Below are 20,003 nucleotides of genomic sequence, written 5' to 3' on the forward strand. Positions count from 1 at the left end.
TCCAACCATCTCATCCTCTATAGTCCCGTTCTCCTCCTGTCTTCATTCTTTCCCAGCATCAGGGTCTTTTCAAATGAGTCAGCTCTTCATTTCAGGTGGCCAAAATGCTGGAGTTCCAGCTTCAACATCAGTCCTTCCAATGAATATTCAGGACTGATTTCCTTTAAGATGGACTGGTTGGATCTCCTTGCAGTCCAAGGGACGGACTCGCTGCTTTGGAAGACAGTATGGCAGTTCCCCCCAAAATTAAAGAATTATCCTAAGACTCAGCAATTCTACTCCTAGGTACATACCCAAGAGAAATGAAAACATATGCCCAGGCAAAGATGTGTATGCCAGTGCTCAGAGCAGCATTATTCAAAATATGAAAAACATTTCAAAAATCTACCAACTGATGGATAAACAGACTGCAGTAGTAATAAAAGGAATGAAGTACTAATACAGAGTGTAACATAGGTTAACTGTTGGGAAAAAACATGGAAGAAACTGGTCACAAAAGACATACCTCACATGATTCCACTGACATGTAATGTCCAAAATAAGCAAAGCTTATAGATAGAAAGGCAGCCTCCCTGGTGGCTCAGTGGTAAAGAATCCACCTGCCAACGCAGGAGAATCCCTTGGTCAGGAAGATCCCCTGGAGAAGGAAATTGCGACCCACCCCAGTATTCTTGCCTGGGAAATCCCATGGACAGAGGAGCCTGGTGGGTATAGTCCACCGGCTTGTAAAGAATCATAATTTAGTAACTAAAAGAACAATATAGAAAGTGGTTGCTAGGCCTGAGGATAGAACAGGGAATGACTGCTAGTAAGTTGTTTATTTTTAGGGTGATAAAATGTTCTAAAATTATATCATGGTCGTAGTCACACTCTGTATATATATATTGAACTGTATACTTTAAAATTAATTACATCTCAACAAAGCTAAGTTTTAAAAGAAAAATTAACATCAAGGACCTTGACAAAGCATATCTGAATAGAGAGTCCTAAACCAGCAGGGGTCACCTATGGGTTAGGTAATAACATACCCAGAACACCACTTAATTCAGAGCCACAAAAACAGATTCTCTGATATGGATGCAAAAGGTTCCCCTTCAAATAAGTATCTCCCACTTACTCAACAAGAGTCCAGGACACAAATTCAAGTCTAACAGTATCACATTTATGCTCGCAGCGTCATCATACAAATCTACGCATTAATCTAAAATCTGAGAACTACATGTTTAGTTTCCCATAAGAAACAAACAGAAGGGCTATTAGCAAATGAAAATTCTCACCCGTTGCCTAAAATGAAGATCATCTTAACTGTCAACTAAAGAAGCATTTCTCAGCTTTCCCAAGTAGCCAAGAACTCTCTGGTTCTCTGAATCACATGCCTTTCCAAGCAGATGATCTCACTCAATTCTCCAAAACCTGAATATTTCATGTACTCTTCTTTTGTACACACATCCAAAACCTCTCTCTGATCCAGTGTTGCTCAGGAATATCAGAAAATTGAAAGAAAAAGAGACAGCCAAGAAGACAGCACCTCTAACACCAATAAAGGCCTTGGCACCTCAAATCCATTTTGACTTACTAATTCAAAACCTAAAATACTGTTTGTCTAGAACAAAGTAAGGGCTCAGATATTAGTTTAACAATTATGATGGTTGTTACCATTTTTCATTTGTCTTGCATTTTCAATGGCAATTCCCCCACTTCAATTTATTTTCTCTGCTTTCTGTAAGGGTATCTTATTGGAAAAGATCTGTAGGGTAAGTATCAACAGAATTGCTTATTTCCCCAAATTCTAAGAACTCAAACCTTTTACAGACCTGTCACTTAGCAAAAGATTACACCTTTAATGGCATAATTCTAGTCATAAAAATAAAAATTTCATCTCAACTTAGTTTATCCCCAGAAAGTACCTGCTCTGGTAACTGTGACCCAATAAATCATGCCAAGACTAGTCTACCTCAGAGATTTCTCCACATTCCAACATTTACAACGGTAAATGTCTTTCCCCCTCCAGTTTCTCTTTTCTAGTCATGGGGTTGTTAAGGTATCACTGCTAATAGGATACAACTACTTAATGTGTTTTTTCCAATCACAGCTGGCTGCTTCCCCAAATATGCTAGGAATATTCACAACCCTGTATCCTCACCCTGCCTGTCTAAAAACCTCCTGCTTAATATCAAAGGCAGGTACAAATATTGCCCTCTGTGAAACAACCTGGAGCTCTTTAAATTTTAACAGGGGAGCTTACACCTCCCACAAGGGCACACAATTCATCTTTCTATAGGACAATTCTGTATAAAGCAGAACACATAGCAGCCAATTTATTTCACAGCACTTTCTTCACTGTATAACATAGTGCTTATCATAAATGTGCCACATTTGATCTGCTTGTAGACTTACTTCCCTCCTCCTTTCATGGTATACTAGCAGTACTTAATGTACTTGTATGTGCCACAATAACAGCACTCTGAAAAATCTCTAGTGGAACAACTTCACAGTTCAGTCCCTTACGCACTGTTGACATTAGTATCCACATGACATATGCAACTTCTGACAAGTTATTTATTATAAAGTCCTCAAAGACAACTGAACTAGAATCAGGGTCCTTCTGAACCTGCTTAACAGGTGTTTGCCAAGTCTCAGCTATCATACTATAGCCTATTATCAAATCTAAGCAAGCATGTCATTTTTCTTGTGCTCCGAGTTCTTCACAGAAGAATGACTGCGACAGAACCACTCCACTGTCATAACCGAGTACTACTTCTTTTATGTAAATTGACACAGTTCACATACCAAACCCAACATAAACCCTTTGAGTACGTACAACTGAGTGATTTTTAGTATTCTCACAAACTTCTGCATCATCACAACTCTGTCATTCCAGAATATTTTCCTGGGTAATTATAAGGGAAAGAAAAGCAGGGCTACAACTGATTTACAAAGAGTCCATCTGAAAGCTTTTCCTAAAAATGGCCATGTTTTTATATTAAGGAGAGTTCCCTGTGCTACAACAAAAACTAAAGCTTTAATGTCTATTTCCAACAATGTACCGATTATTTCTATTATAGCACTTCTGGCACAACAGCACAATCTGCTTTCTAATGGTCATTACTATCAAAAGTGACTAAATATCTATATGGAAAGAGAAATTAAGAGAAATTCATTTAAGCATTTGGAAGAAAAATCACTCAAAGGAACTGCTTCACACAAGAAGTCCTCCAACAGGAACTACTCCAGCAACAATTTCCCTAGAAGCAACAAGACTCAACAGGATACAAGTGGAAATGGATCTCTGTCAGCTTACAGGCTCTAAGACTTTAAACATTAAGAGTAACTGATGCGGAGATCCTCCTTCACCATGAGGGCTTCCCCAATGCTCAGGGGGTAAAGAATCCGCCTACAATGCAGGAGAGGGATGGGAAGATCTCCTGGAGAGAGGTGCCTGACAGGCTAGTCTATGGGGTTGAAAAGAGTCGGACAGGACTGAGCATGCCCACCAGCCCCTACCATGAATAGTCACCCTAAAGAAGAAAGCTACTTTGGGGCTTGTCTTCCTACCAGAAAAAAATGTGTCAACAAATTTTTGAGTAATTATAAACTATGTATGACAGTTTATAGCACATCTGAAAGAGATGACAGTGTATCTGAGTAACATTAACAAGTATCTAAAATGGTAGTTTCACACATGTTGGTAATTTATGTTCAATTCACCTAAGAACTTCCAACATTTATTGCATCAGAAATGGCCTTACGAACAAATAAAATGACAGGCCTAATTTACATAATTTATAAATTAATTTGCATTAAGACTATAGAATCCACTCCTCTGTTGCCTCCTCAGAGATAGCATATGTTAATATATAAGTGACTCAAATTTTAATGTTTGATTATCCTCCAGTATGAAAAGTATTTACAATCTTTGGAACTTGTGCATCAAAACACATGAAAACCCAAGCAAAAATAAAAATCACTCTAATTCTAACAAAACATCATTAATCACCTACTCCCTGATATCTAAAATATATCTCCTTAAGAAACACCTAATGCTTATATTCCTAAAGTTTCTGACAAAAGTCAGGCTAATGATGATTAAACTGCATAATATCTTTAATGAAATACTCTGGTCTCCTCTCTGACCTCCCCCATGTCAAAGAAAGAAAAGAAAAGAAGAAAACAACCTGAAACTGAACTAGCCTCCCAATCTACCCCACTAGTTCAGAGGAAATACAGATGACAGGTTAACATGCTAAACAACATAAAATACAACCTGCAAAATCAAGTCTGGAAAACTTGGATTATTAAGGAATCTTCCTATCTTAAGTGTAAGTGGTATCATCATTATGTTTATAAAATGCCATTATGCTTATAAAAGCAGTCTTTATCTTACACTGATATACTACTTTCTTATATAAATCAAAATATTCTATATTAGTAAACAAAAAACTTGAAATAACTACTAAAAAACATGTCAAGATAAACATCAGTCTTCATTTCACTATGCATTAGTTTAGAAGACTCTGCATGCTGGAGATTAAAGTTCGATTTTGTGGAGAGGAGTGGTGGGGTGTCCATGATTCCCTTCATTCTGATATGAAGGGAGTCAACAATATATGCAGAAGCAATAATGTATGTCAGTGTTAACAGTGTGGGATGTGGGATCTTCCCAGACCAGGCACTGAACCCGTGTTTCCTGCATTGGCAGGTACCACCAAACTACCAGGGAAACCCAAGATTAATTCCTGATTAACTGAAAGCATAATAGTATTTGAGGGTTATATATAATGCAACCTTTGTCCATTTCCTTAGTCTTCATAACAACTCTATTAGTAGGCATGATCGTTTTAGGGATAAGAAAACTGAAGTGATATATGACTCTGGTCATAATCCTTCCTGCTAAGTGACTAAGCCTTTGGATTCCTCTCTCAGCTGCCATCCTAATGTAACAATAGGCAGTAGAAATGCCAAATGTATGTCTTAAAATATTCATGTGAACTTCATGTTCTTAAGGGTGTGACCAAGCAGACTGATTTAACCCCCATTTATATAGCAGGACACAGAGCTTTCAGCACATCTCAAGAGTCAATTTCCCATCTTCTTTTAGTAAAGAATCAAAAAGTTAATTTATGATGTTACTAAGGATAATTATCTTAATCTCGTGAATAAAGTATCTTCAGGATGACTTCCGAGAAAACTGATAACTACCATTTTCCTAAGAAGTTTTTCCATTCTTAACTAAACATGCTTGCTTTTCCTACTAGACCTCAGTATATAATTGAATGAGCTCTTTATTAAGCCACTGTTTGGTTACTCAGTCATCAGAAATCTTTTTTTTATTGGCCAAGTTTAGAATGGAAGGTCAAAAACATTACTTTTCACTGTCACTCTATAATATCAAGCAATACAGAGAACTAAAGGTATTCTCTTGCTCTTGAAAAACTAGAGTGAGGCCAACAGTGGTGGTGTCACCAATTTTTAAGACCAAATAGCAGTGGTAAGATATATGAAGATATTTCTGCAAACATTTCAGTGCTTTCATTATTCCTTGCTGTCTTTATCTGTTTTACTCAATCTCAAAATTCATCACTTAAAACAACTTTTCCCAAACGTACTTAGAATGAAATGATGCATCTATATCAACTTTCTCATGATTTTTCAAACACAAATGCTATTCTGGAGGCACAAGAAACCATTATTCTAACCCCTCTGCCTTTTAGAACTGTATCATCAACTCCAATCTACAAATCTTAACACTTCAACATTAATGCCTAAATCAATTTGCATTGTAAAATCATTACAATATGCTTATTGTATCCTATTTTGCATTGGTTGGTTTGCTCAAAGGAGACTACTGAAATTTTAAGGAATCATTTTTTATAGTTTTGCTGTAATCTCCCACAATGCCAATCTAAGCAGCTAATATGCAAAAAAAATAATAGAGAACATGAGACTGCTAATTAAATTCCATTTATCATTAGGCAAGTCAGTCCTTATATTTATGTGGCACAAATTAAAAAACTGACTTGTCAAGAGAAAGTGTTAGTCCAGAAAATATTGGACATGTCTCCATATGCCCTGACAATATATATAAACTGATTCTATAAAATCAACAACAACAAAAAAATCACCCTTATCTAGTCTAACTCTAATGATTTGCAGAAAGGTATTTTTTCATTGGGCTTCCTGGTGGCTCAGATGGTAAAGAATCTGCCTGCAATGCCAAAGACCTGGGTTAGATCCCTGATCAGGAACATCCCCTAGAGAAGGGAATGGCAACCCATTCCATTCGTCAGTATTCTTAACTGGAGAATTCCATGGACAGAGGAACCTGGATGGCTACAGTCCATGGGGTTGCAAAAAGTCAAACACAACTGAGCAACATACACACTTTTTTTCATTATGTTCTGACAGAAAGAGGGGGCTTTATTTGAAAACATGTTTGTTATTCATTACTACAAAATAGAAGATTTATTACCACAAAATAGAAAAATAAATGGTTCTCACTAGCCAGCCTCTAACTGGAAGAGCAAACATCTTAAACATACCTGTCGTAATAATCCCGTTGAAAGTCATAGTCCAAGTCAAAAGATGAGCTGAAAAACAAATACCAAAGAGGATTAATTTGGAGCTGTTGACAACAGCAGATGGGAAAAAAAAAAAAAAAAAAAACCCACCCTAAACCAACCCAACAAATAGATCAACAGATTAGTATGGACTAATGCCCAATCATTAAGCAACAGATCACTAAATTCCAACCACTTTAGGCCATTGGACATACAGTAGCCAAACTGTAAATTTAGCCTTAAGATTGCTAAAATGCTAACACATAAGAGCTAAAATAAGAATATGGAAAAACACAATAGTAAATTAAACATTCTTATGTCATCCTCTTTCCCTTTCTTACTCCCTCCCCAGCTTCTTAGAAGCTAAGTAACTCCTTTTGAAGGAATTTAATTTATACTAGTAGGGCTTCCCTGGTGGCTCAGATGGTAAGCACTCTGCCGGCAATGCAGGAGACCCGGGTTTGACCCCTGGGTCAGGAAGATTCCCTGGAGAAGGCAATAGCAACACACTCCAGTATTCTTGTCTGAGAAATCCCACGGACAGAGGAGCCTGACAGGCTACAGTCCATGGGGTCTCAAGAGAGCCAGACATGACTGAGCGACTAACACTTTAAATTTTTTTACAAACTACTCTTTAATAGTAAAAAATCTCAGGAATTCCAACAACTCTCTGGGAAATGGGGTAAAATGAAATATATTAACATGAAATTAATAAAGCAGTCCTTTCACATACATAAAACATACTACAGTTAACCCTCCCCACATCCAGAAAACAGATAGAGAAGATGCCCACTGATGGACACAATGCAGTTATAAATAATAAAGTTCCGGACCTGAGTAGAGGGGACGGAGAAGGGTGTTCTGGTACTGACCCGTACATCTCCGCTGCAGATCGTTTCACACCTGCTTTTCCTCGGTTCACTTTTGGCTCTGCAGCCAGATTAATATCTGAGGGGGGAAAAAAACTTTAATGACAACTCTGCTGGGAGGGAGGTGTCTAAAACTGCACCTTTCTAATGTGTACATGGCCATATAATTAACAAAAGTCAAATGATGTATCTCATCTTTCCCTGTTATATAAAATAGGCTCAAGATTTTTTTTACAAGGTTAGGACTTAATCCTCCATTTCTTTGTCCTCTGTTCTGTACCAACAAAACAGAAATGCAAAACACACAAAGTTTGTCTTTAGTACCTTTTACCCTCGACTTGAACACCTCAGTGAGAAACTGGGGACTTTTATTCTCCTTACAAATAGGATAAACTGAGAAGTTGCATAAAAAAATAAACACTGTGCAGTGAACTGCTTATAGGTAAACAATCTTCATATGCACACACTCCAAGAAAAGGGAACGAATTAAAGGAAAACAATTCTAGTTTCCATATACAACATAAGTTTTAAAACACCTATGCCAGAGTGCCCAGCTGCTCACCATGCCACCCACTACCTATCAAAGAATTCATGTTCTCCCAAATATTCTAACAGATGAGACAATTTCTCAAAAAACAATTAAATAAAAGCTAGCCAGCTCTCCAAAACTCAGTTCATCAAGTGACCAGTGGAAAAAGACTTTTAAGTACATTGCCTTATCTGCTAAACACCATTACATTTACAAATAATCTCCAGAGTTCTTAGTTCACTAAACTCATTTCTAGTTTTATAATTAATGTTTATAACAACCCTGCTTTTACAGTTTTGACTTTGGAATCATAAGATTTGATAAAACTAAAGGTACACTTTTTAAAAGAAGCTTAAAAAAATGTAGTAACAGGATTAACTACACTATGTATCCAACTGATTTTACAACCTCATGTAAGAATTATTTCACGATATTTTAAACTGTAGAACAGTTGACACTTGACCAACATGGGGGCTGGGGCCCTGACCCTCTGTGAAGTGGAAAGTCTGCATACAAATTAACAGGTGGCCCTCCATTATCTGTAGTTTTGCACTAGGATTCTACCAATGTTCTTGCAGTACTGCAATACATATTAAAAAAAAAATCCACGTAGAAGTGAATCCATGCAGTTCAAACATGTATTATTCCATCAAGGGAAAACTGTATTAAGTCAATATCCAAAATAAAATAATTTTGGTAAAAACAGAGATATGGTTGTTTGAGGCTGTGGCACAATGTGCACATAAAAACCTGACATTTTGTTTTCTTAAAGACCTAAGTGTCCCCTATTCTGCCCACTGAAACTAACAAGATGCAATTAAAATTCAGTAAACACTCCTGGTATACAGGGAGTGGGTTTCTAAATAGCTCCCATTAAAAGGAGCCAACACTCTTATAAGATACCCAGATGACCCAGAATATCCTGTGGTGCAGCAAGCAAGGAAGAAATGTAGTATCACAAAAGTAAGGTCTCAAGGACACAGGAACCAACTTAAAGGGGACTGATCCACTGGCCAAAGATATCTCGAGTTTCAAACAATAATTTGCAAACATATGACTGAAACATGACTGAAACGTATGTAATGAGATCTAAAGTTTAGAATATAAATTTTCTGAATAGAGCTCAGATCTCATTTCTCAAAAATCTAAACATGCTACATCAGAGGCGAACCCTACTGGGGAACTAACATAAGACAACCTTTTATTATGAATCACCTCAATTAATCCTCCCAAGTTATCTAAATTCTCTTGACAACCACATAGTAGTATTACCTTCATAAGAATAGTTAATAAACCAAGGTAGTGCATGCGCGCACACACAATTATTTTAACAAAGAAAAGCTATGTAGGCTGCCCAACACATAGCTGTGAGGCCCTAACATACATCTGACTTTAGAGCACATGACTAAGCTCTGTTGTCTTCACCCAGTCGACTGTGTTCAAAATGACACAGCCGTTTTAGGCAGCCAAAGTACCTTATGAAATATTGTCCCTCTCTCTCCTACTTTACTCAAGACTGCCAGCTAAGGGTCATCCAGTCTCTACTACAACAAATGGCCTAATAAGTAAAACTCTCTTTAGACCTATAAACCTAATACTTTTATTTTTTATTAGGCTGATGTCAGACATAACATCCAGAACACCTCTCTTGACTAACAGCTTTATGGAGAGGGAGGGAAAGAAAAAGAAATCATGAAGAGAAGAACTCCCAGATCTGAATTACATAACCAATGAAAAATTAATTCAACCCAGATCTTACCTAAAACCTGGCCAGCAATCATTCTGCCATCCTCTCCTGCCACAGCAGCCCGGGCATTTCTCTCATTAACATACTGAACGAAGGCAAAGCCCTTATGAACAGAGCAACCCACGATTTTGCCGTATTTTGAGAAGATTGCCTCCACGTCAGATTTCTTGACCACAAGGGTATTGAGATTCCCAATGAATACACGAGAGTTCATGGAGCGAGGATCCGTCTTGTTGGTAACATTGCTGGCCATTGTCTTTGATGATACGGTGCCTCACAAAGCTGAAAAACTGAGAGGGGAAAAAATGCATTCAGGTGAAAGGATGCTAAAAACAAAATAATCCTTGATAAAAACCTGTTCTACTCTTATTTTGAACCATTCTACCTACAATTATCAGTCAACTTAAACAAAATGGATCTCACAGCAGCAAGTTTATTCATATTCAGAGACTTGAGCCCATGAATATATATCCTTATAGAAATTCAACCTCCTTTTCTGTAATATACTCCTGCTAGACCATCACTTCAAGGGGGGGAAAATCCTCTTCACATCATACTGGCAACACAATCCTCTTAGAAATTATTAATCCCAAGTGACCTCACTCTGTTTAAAAATCCTAAAGCAAATCAAAACCCCACCAATCTCTCTACCATAAATTTCTGTTTTTCACTGTCCCAGTCATGCTAATTGAACCATCCCTTGCCATCTATCAATAACTCCACCTTTTTTCATGTTGCTTTTACCGAGTCTCACTCATTGCCACACAGATATAGAGAACTCCAGTTCCTGCCCACAAACTATTCTTTAGCTAGATGAATGTGGACAAGTGACACTCTGCCCTTCAAGTTTAATTAACTTTATTATATGAAGGCAACAAATAGAACCAACTCATTCACTCTGGAAATAATCTATTTCCAGATACTTTGATTGATTTCCAGCATCCAATAGATACCTTAAATATCAATACCATTTTTTTAATAGAATGTTAATGATTATGTGAAAACAATACAAAATATAGCTAGGACATTTAATAATGTGGATGGTGATGATGATAAAACTAGAAGGTAGAACACTGCCTTAATCAAAAAAGAACCAGAAGCAGTAAGAAAACACAACTTTCCTCAGACCATTTCAAAACAAAAATTATCTTTATATATGTTACAGAGGCATAATCTGTAACTATGTGGAGATTCATGAAATCATTTTAGGTCTTAAAGCACAAGATGTTTTGATATTCTTTAGCTTTTCTATCAGCTTTTTGTCTACTGCTCCTTCCCATTCCAACCACCAAACTTAAACTGGGCTTAAGATGGATCCACCCTAGATATAGAGTAACATTGTTAAGATTATTTCCCATTTAACCCCTTGAAAGGTACTGAATAGCAGTGTCTAGTATTTCTTCACTTTCCAATCCTCAAGAAGATAATGACAAACTAGTTCTTGTGGATTATGTAAAGGTCTTATATACATTTAAAAAAACCAGATGGTGTAACATTTACACATGACCACTACCATTCTGACCCTTTAAATACCTTATCTTTTCATACACAAACAGAGTCTAAAGCTTTAAAGCTCTGATCCTTCTGAAATTCAGGAAACAGCCTGCCTTTGAGTTTCTAAATTGTATCTTTACAATTTTTTTTTTACACTAAGCAGTAAAAATTAACCTAATAGTGGCTACTCAGAACCACTAACAGCTTTTCAACTTAAGCAGGAGCACCAAAAAGGCTTAGAACTCCAAGAGGAATCAAAACAGAAGCCTACTAACAAGGCCTAACTGGTTTCAAATAATAATAGTTCTGTGTGGCTCTTAAGGTTTGCTATTATTTTAAGTGGAGACATAAGCCAGTTTTCAGCAAATGTTTTTTTCACAAACTATGTATATATATATAAATGGTAAATACAGGTAAAAGTTCCCTGAGTTTCTTCTTAGTACTTATTTATTTGTGGTAGGCAGGATCTTCTATCTCTGCCCCAGCATATAGGATCTCTAGTTGTGGTCTGCAAAATCTTAGTTGCAGCATGTGGGGTCCAGTGCCCAGACCAGGGAACAAACTCGGGCCCCTGCACTGGAAGGCAGATTCTCAACTGCAGGACCACCAGGTAAGTACCTCTCCTTGAGTTTAAGAAATTAACTGTGGGTAACGCAAAAACCTATGGACAACATACAGAATACAACTTTATGTCAATGCATCCCAAACAAAACTCCATAATGCACACTGGTAAGGGCAAGTCAGAAGCTAACATGCATGTTATATATCACTGTGGGAGAAGCAAAAGAAGCAACTAGGAGCCTGAAAGAGCCAAAAAGCTGAAGAACATCAAAATATCCAGGTAGTATTTACTGGAAAGGAAAAGAACAAATGTTAGGAAAAGCAGTTTCAACAGAAAGCGTCTTGCCTGAGTCAACAGTGGGCGAGTACAAGGTACTGCACTAAAACTGTCCGTAAGTGCTAAAGCAGCTCAAGTCTCTACAGAATCTCAACACTCAGAAGCCCCATGTGCATTCCGTTCTCAATCTCTTTCCTCCTCCTAAAACTAACTTCACAGTAAAATCACTTTCTTCCTTTTAAGATAATTCTACTACCTAAAGTGTACCCCTGGGTAGTATAGTCTTACCCACTGATACAAATTTGATGTCTTTTACTGCTCTTTTTAGATAAGTTCCCCTTTAACTTAACATTTATCTTATGTTAATCTTGAGCATTTATTTGTCCTGCAGTTTTTCAAAATTTCATACCCTCAGCATAATTCCACATATTCTTCTGTCCTTTATATTTTCAGAAATTGGAAGCTGTGACCAAAGGCTTGATCAGACTCACATGTGACACTTCTGCAAGGTTATATTCAAGCAGTATTATCTTTTTGTAATGTTATTAATGCTAAAATTCTACCAGATCTCTCTAGGTATTATAGTAACTCAAGCTTATCCTTAGTATTATTACTTACAAAAGAGCTTGAAAATAGTTTTATCAGTTCCTACAACTTAGTTTGCCTGTGTCCTCTGTATCTGTCAGTTTCGCTGGGTATAAAATTACTTAATCACATTTTCTTTCCTTAAATATACTCCATTTACTTCTGGACTGCCACAGAATCATTCCAAACTATAAACCTTGCTGGCAAAGTTCTGTTTTCTCAACCTGAGTAGACATTACAGGGTTTTTACTTTATAATAATTCATTAAGATGGGGTTTTTTAAAGACAAATAGAAATGAAATAGATCTAAATGAGCGTATTTGAGGGTGCCCCACGAGCCACAGAAGTTTACACTTTGGAGTCACTCTTACAGGACAAGTCAATTTCTCCTAGCTTTTTAAAAACAGTAAGTAAATAAAAGAACACAGAATAAAAAACACACATAATCAATTTCTTTCCTAAAATTAGTTTCAAAGATTAAAACCACAGAGGGAAATATTTCTGAAATGATTGACTCCCTGGTTACTCTGTGAACTGTTTAACTCAGTAGCAGATATCAAACGGTTTCCAGAAAAGCAGAATTCCATCACAGTACAAATGGAAAAAGATTGAGTATTTCCCTAGAGGTTACAGGGTGGTGGAACTCTAAACCTCTATTTAATGGAAGCATACTCATGTGTGTGCTTGCTATCTTTTCATCCCAGGTTATTTTCACAATTTTTTATCATCAAAAAAAATCACTAAGATTGGTGAGTAAAAGTCAAAACCAACAATGCTGAGTTACTTATTACACCAAAGGATGTATGTGTCCATTTGATTATGTTTTATGTTGAAGCAATAAAAGCAATGAGTGGCTGTACAAAGGACAAGAACTGCTCAAGATTCATGGATACAGAAATGTGTTTCTATTACCAATTCTATCACATCAGTCATATCCTAAACCAAAAATCATGAAATCTACACCACGTAGATTTGGAATGGAGTTGGAATACAAGCTAACCTGTCAATTTTATTTGTTTTCAACTGTTTATCTTGAAGTTTGAGTTATGGTGTACAACTCCCATATGCCTAATATGCCACACTTCCTTTCTCTGAAGCAGTTTAAAGACAAAGTGTCACTAGATGGCAGCAATGAGTTGACAAATTTTTAAAATGATAGCCATCTTGAATCCAGACTTCCTATCTCACACTGTCTTTCACAATTTCTTATCAAGAGTTTCTCAGTACCTCTTAGATACTATAAATTTCTCTGCCTACTCAGAGCAACATCACCTGATCTAAACTGCTTTCCTTTAACACACTTAAGCTCCTATTTTGCCCCTTTAAGTTCCTTTTACACTACTTTCCTGTTATTCTTCCCCACCATCATATTCTCTGCTTCCTATGTGTCTTCACTGTATTCATCAACTATTTCCCTCTGGCCTCCTTTGGTGGGCAACAACAAACTGTCCATGTCTGCAAAAAGTTGGCCCTCCCTATCTGCAGATTCTGCATCTGTAGATCTAAACAATCATGGATCAAAAAGTACTATCGGAGGAAATTTACTATATAAAGTTCCAAAACCCCAAACTTGAATTTGCTGCACACCATTTATATAACATTTACACTATATTTACTTTTTAAACTCAGCTATGTTTTCTTTTCAGAACATTTTCAACAGTAGAATATATGAATTGGCACAGAGCAGGTACTGCTTTGTTCATGCAAGCAGCCAGTCAGCCACTGTCTTTAAACGAATTAACTGTAATGTACAATACCCCACTAAGCACTGTATTTGGTGCTTCTTACACATACTGATTTTCCTTTTTTTGAAACATAGTTGCTTTACACTGCTGTGTAGCAAAGTCAATCATCTATAACGTGTACAAAAAGCCCCTTTTCTGGATTTCTTTCCCATTTAGGTCACCACAGAGCACCAAGTAGGGTTCCCTGCGCCACACAGTAAGTTCTCATTAGTTATCTATTTTATACATCGTAGTGTATATATGTTAACCCCAATCTACCAATTCACCCGCCCTTCCCCCACAGTATCCATGTTTGTTCTGTGTGTCTCCATTTCCTCTTTGAAGATAAGATCATTTATACTATTTTTCTAGATTCCACATATATGCATTAACATACAAAGTTATTTTTTTACATTGTATTTTCTTTACAACTATTTATGCTACATTAAGGTATTATTAACATAAATAATTATAATATGTGGCATTATAAGTAATCTAGAAACAATTTAAAGTATATGAGAGGATGTGTATAGATTATATGCAAATACTACATCATTTTATACAATGGATTTGAGCATCCCAGAGCCTGGTTATCTGCCAGGGTCCTATGATCAGTCTTCCTAGGATACCAAGGGACTGTAATTTGCTCATTCCCAAAGCTAATTATTTATCAAAACACAGACATAGTCCCAAGGTAAAGACTATCATAAAGACTACTAACATGAAAAAATAGCACATGCTGGTATTTTCAGACCACAAGAATACCAAATTGACCATTTTAAGAAACACTTCATTGTACACCTGAAACTAATACAACACTGTAATAAATCAACTATACTTGCAGAACCAATTATAAAAATATTAACACTGAAAAACAAAAATAGATTAAAAGTAAAAATGGTACCCCACAGCCATCTAAACAAATATCGGGGAGCAATCTCACTCTACACACCAGAAGTATAATTATCAAAACAGTAAGACAAAATGGTCCCCCCAAAAGTTATGAGCAACAAAAAAGGGGAATAAAATAATAAACCATTAACATGAAGTGCTTTAAGAAAAGTATATTGAAAAAGACTCAGACCACAACCTGTTAAATCAGTGAGGATTACACCCATATAAGAACTGATTAAGACAACTGTCAATATATGCCAAAAGCCCTGTGTGAAAAGCCTGTCAAGAGAAAAACAGGCTTTATATGGATTCCAAGTATGACTGACTATTAACTAAAAAAGAAAAAATCACCTCTACTACTATAGAAATATGAGTCACCACTTATATGAAGTGATCTAACATTATATGCTTCCTGATTTGACGAAATAAACATATGTCACCTAAGCAATATTCTTAGTAAAATATTTTGGCTTGAATCGATACTGCAGGGAAACAATCAGATTTCAAGTCTGTGGGGACTTTATACAATACAACTTGTTAGGACTCAAGAGTAGGAAGACATTTCTAGATTAAGAAAGCAACACCATGGGAAAGAGATCTTTTCTGTGAAAACAAGAGAAATTTAATGTAGATTGTGTAAGAGATAATACTGAATTAATGTTTGCCATGTTGCAGTTCCCATCTGAAGTATCACACCTGTAACTTTAATATCATTCAGGAGGGGAAAAAACACAGATCAAACATGGTACATCTAGATAGTTGTTACCAGAACAACAACAGGAAGGCTGAGACAAGAATGGCTTATTTTACAAAAGTACACATTATCTGTTCAAGTTTTTTCTTTTTTTTAAGAACCTATTACAGCAAATGGAAAAGAAATATATACCACATCACACTCTTGAGCAAGTTCCCAAAAAAATCGTTTTTCTTGTCAGATACGCAGAATGGTCATCCAGCGGGGTAGAGGAGGAAACTGGCACTTACACTGCTGTAACTACGTAAAACTAGTATACATTTCTGTAAGCTCATTTGAAAATCCTTCGTAAAGCTATTAGAGCAAAAACTAATTTTTAAAAAAGCTCTTTAAAAAAAGAACAAAAAAATCTAAGTTAAAGCTAAGTGCCAAGCAATGGGGAGGTCAATAAATCTGTACTAATTAAGCAACTGATGACGTTAAATAAATTTCAGGTAATCCTATTTTGGAATGGAAAGAGGAACAAAAGATGTTTTGTAAATTCCTGGACATAAAAGTAAAAAAAGATTAGCCTTTTAACAAAAACATATTGTACAAAGTTTACATACTGGTAAAGATGTTAAAAGAATATAAAACATAGAGAGGTTAGATACACCTATAGCTAATGAGACAGGAAAATGGATCAAAACATCAAAATATTGGTAATGGTTATCTCCGAGTACTGATGCTATAATATTTTCTTTCTCTACATGTTTCCAAGTTTTATTAAGTATTTCATAATAATAAAAAAGGACTATTCCTGTCAAAGTATAGTGCAACAGACCTCAATGACAAAAAAAATTAAATCACATAGATCAATGTCCCAAATTCTTCAGAGGATGATTAATCATCAAACTTCTTGAATTGCCACTGAAGTCAAGGGACCTGAAAAAGATACTCAATTCTAAAACTTAACAGGCTCTGAACTACATTCTAGATGCTACCCAGATGCTATCATGTCTGCTATCTTTAGCACTGTCAATATCTGTAGAATTCACTGTTAAGTGCAAGGCTCTGCATTTCATATACTATTTAATCCTCTTATATCTAATTCACAGTCCTTGGTTCCAACCTGAAGAAAATTTCAAACTTTGATTTTGTTGTGTGAAGTTTCAACACTCTCTCCCAAGTATATATTCTCCACATTTTTTCAACATATTGTCATTTTAAAGTTTAGTAAGATTAACACACTAAAGCTAAACTATGTTAAGTCTTTGTGTGAAAATCAAAGTTGCTCAGCCGCATCCAACTCTGCAACCCCATGGACTGTGGCCCATCAGGCTCCTCTGTCCATGAAATTCTCCAGGCCAGAATACTGGATTGGGTAGCTGTTTCCTCTCCAGAGGATCTTCCCAACCCAGGCCTCCTGCATTGCAGGTAGGTTCTCTACCATCTGAGCCACCAGGGAAACCCAAGAATACTGGAGTGGGTGGGTAGCTTATCCCTTCTCCAGGGGATCTTCCCGACCCAGGAATTGAACTGTGGTCTCCTGCATTGTAGGCAGATTCTTTACCAGCTGAGCTACTGTGTGGATCACAACCAACTGGAAAATTCTTAAAGAGATGGGAATACCAGATCACCTGACCTGTCTTCTGAGAAACCGGTATGTAGGTCAAGAAGCAGCAGTTAGAAGTGGGCAACAACAACAAACTCATTCAAAATTGGGAAAGGAGTATGTCAAGGCTGTATGCTGTCACCCTGCTTATTTAACTTCCATGCAGAGTACATTATGAGAAATGCTGAACATCACAAGCTGGAATCAAGATTGCCAGGTAAATTATCAACAACTTCAGATATGCAGATGATACTACCCTAGTGGCAGAAAGTGAAGAGGAACTAAAGAGTCTCTTGATGAGGGTGAAAGAGGACAGTGAAAAAGCTGGCTTAAAATTCAACATTCAAAAAGTGAAGATCATGGCATCTAGTCCCATCACTTCAAGGCAAATAGAAGAGGAAAAAGTGGAAACAGTGACAGATTTTACTTTCTTGAGCTCCAAAATCACTGTGGATGGTGACTGCAGCCACAAAATTAAAGACGCTTGCTCCTTGGAAGAAGGGCTATGACAAACCTAGACAGCGTATTAAAAAGCAGAGACATCACTTTGCTGACAAAGATTTGTATAATCAAAGCTATGGTTTTTTCAACAGTCATGTATGGATGTGAGAACTGGACCACAAAGGTGGCTGAGTGCTGAAAAAATTGATGCTTTTGAACTGTGGTTTTGGAGAAGACTCTTGAGAGTCCCATGGAGTGCAAGGAGATCAAACCAGTCAATCCTAAAGGAAATCAACCCTGAATATTCATTGGAAGGACTGATGCTGAAGCTCCACTACTCTGGCGACCTGATAAGAAGAGCTGACTCACTGGAAAAGACCGTGATGGTGGAAAGATTGAGGCCAGGAGGAGAACAGATAACAGAGATGGCTAGATGGCATCACCTACTCAATGAACATGAGTCTGAGCAAACTGTGGAAGAGAGTGAAGGACAGGGAAGCCTGGTGTGCTGCAGTCCATGGGGTTGCAGTCAGACATGACTTAGCGACTGAACAACGAAGATTAACACAATTTTCTTTCAAAAGATTTTTTTATACTGTATTTTAGTTTTGAAATGATAAGATCAATCTCAACTGAAAAACCTTTCTGCAAATGTTCTGTATACAGAAAAGCTCTAACCAGGTTTATTTCTGAATAAGACCCAAGTTAGTAACTATGAAAGTTTAGACTAGCCTATTTCAAAAAATATCTTAACTGAAAAGGTAGATACAAAGATATCTATCCCCACAGTCATACCATGCCCATCATGACTGAACTACATTTAAAGTACTTTGACATGAGAACTTCCTGAATAGAAAATACAAAAAGAGAATTCCCATAATATACTATAATTAAAAAGCAAAAAACTGATCAATGTGTGCAATACATATTTGTCCACAACATTTAATATTGTATATTAAAAAATAAACACATTCCAATTTCAAATTTAACCACATAAGTGGTGTGGACTTCCCTCTGGAAAACCAATCCCTTCAAACACCAGACTCTTCAATCATAAAATGAGTATCGTTGAAAGTGCTTTTCTCATAGGATAGGTATGAGGTGTAAGTGAAGATACAGAGAACATTGAACGTGGTGCCTGGCAAGTGTAGCCACTGCAGCTGCTCCTACTACTACATCATTTTCTATTATTGGTACACACCAATAAAAATGGGACATAGACACAGGGACACAAAAGATGATTAAAAATTAAACTAAACACTATACCTACCAAACAAGTAAAAATATTTTAAATTGAAATTTTCACACATTATTTCTGAAAATATGAACAGGGAACGGTATATTCAGAAGTGGACTTTTTATCAAAGCCTTAAAATTGCACACGTTCTTTAAAAAAAACCTCATGCATATTCTGTGACTCAATAATCTTACCTCTGAGAACTTATCTGAAGGAATCAAGGATGTGGACATATTACAGTGAAAAATTGGAAAACACACATAATATGAGACTAAATGAATTTCAGTACATCAATCTAACTGGAAACAAGTAACAACTTTTAAAAAAATAACTTTTTGGGAATTTTGTCAGTCCAGTGGTTAAGAATCCACACTTCCCCTGGAGGGGGCACAAGCTCATCCCTGGCTGGGGAAGTAAGACCCTACAAGCTGCATGGCACAGCCAAAAATATATATAAATAAAAAAAATAACTTGACACCAAGAGATTTTCAAAATGTTAAGCAGCATACACAATACATAAATTATCTAGATTACACCCTAAAGTGTTAGACATCCCAGGATGTGGTAAGATCATGAGGTTTTAGAAAACTCTTTTCTCCCAATCTTTCTTTAATACTCTAAGTTTCCTAATTTTTTCATTCTGTAAAGATAGCTTCATCCTACCCTGGAATTTAATGATCATATGGCTTGGTGTAGTCATCAATGCTTTTCTATAAATTTCTTAACAGAAGTTAGAAAAGTTGAGTGCTTCCTCTCCTTAATGCAACTCAGAACTACGTAAAATCAAGGAAATGGGCATC

The 20,003-nt window shown here is 36.6% G+C and overlaps 1 protein-coding gene across 11 annotated transcripts in view; it reads right to left on the bottom strand.

Annotated features, from left to right (window-relative positions):
• HNRNPC (heterogeneous nuclear ribonucleoprotein C) overlaps positions 1-20,003 on the bottom strand; it is a 45,116-nt gene that overhangs the window by 10,704 nt on the left and 14,409 nt on the right. For 8 of the 11 annotated variants that reach the window (XM_043919468.1, XM_043919461.1, XM_043919463.1 and 5 more), the window contains 3 exons: positions 9,715-9,992; positions 7,391-7,505; positions 6,540-6,587 (listed from right to left, as the gene is read on the bottom strand). In XM_043919468.1, the coding sequence (XP_043775403.1) occupies positions 6,540-6,587; positions 7,391-7,505; positions 9,715-9,955 (404 nt within the window). In that variant the 5' untranslated portion in view covers positions 9,956-9,992. The remainder of the gene's footprint in view (positions 1-6,539; positions 6,588-7,390; positions 7,506-9,714; positions 9,993-20,003) is intronic. The other 3 variants (XM_043919471.1, XM_043919469.1, XM_043919470.1) reach the window with 1 other exon arrangement.

The sequence above is a fragment of the Cervus elaphus genome, chromosome 12, assembly GCF_910594005.1.
Source record: "Cervus elaphus chromosome 12, mCerEla1.1, whole genome shotgun sequence".
NCBI lineage: Eukaryota > Metazoa > Chordata > Mammalia > Artiodactyla > Cervidae > Cervus > Cervus elaphus.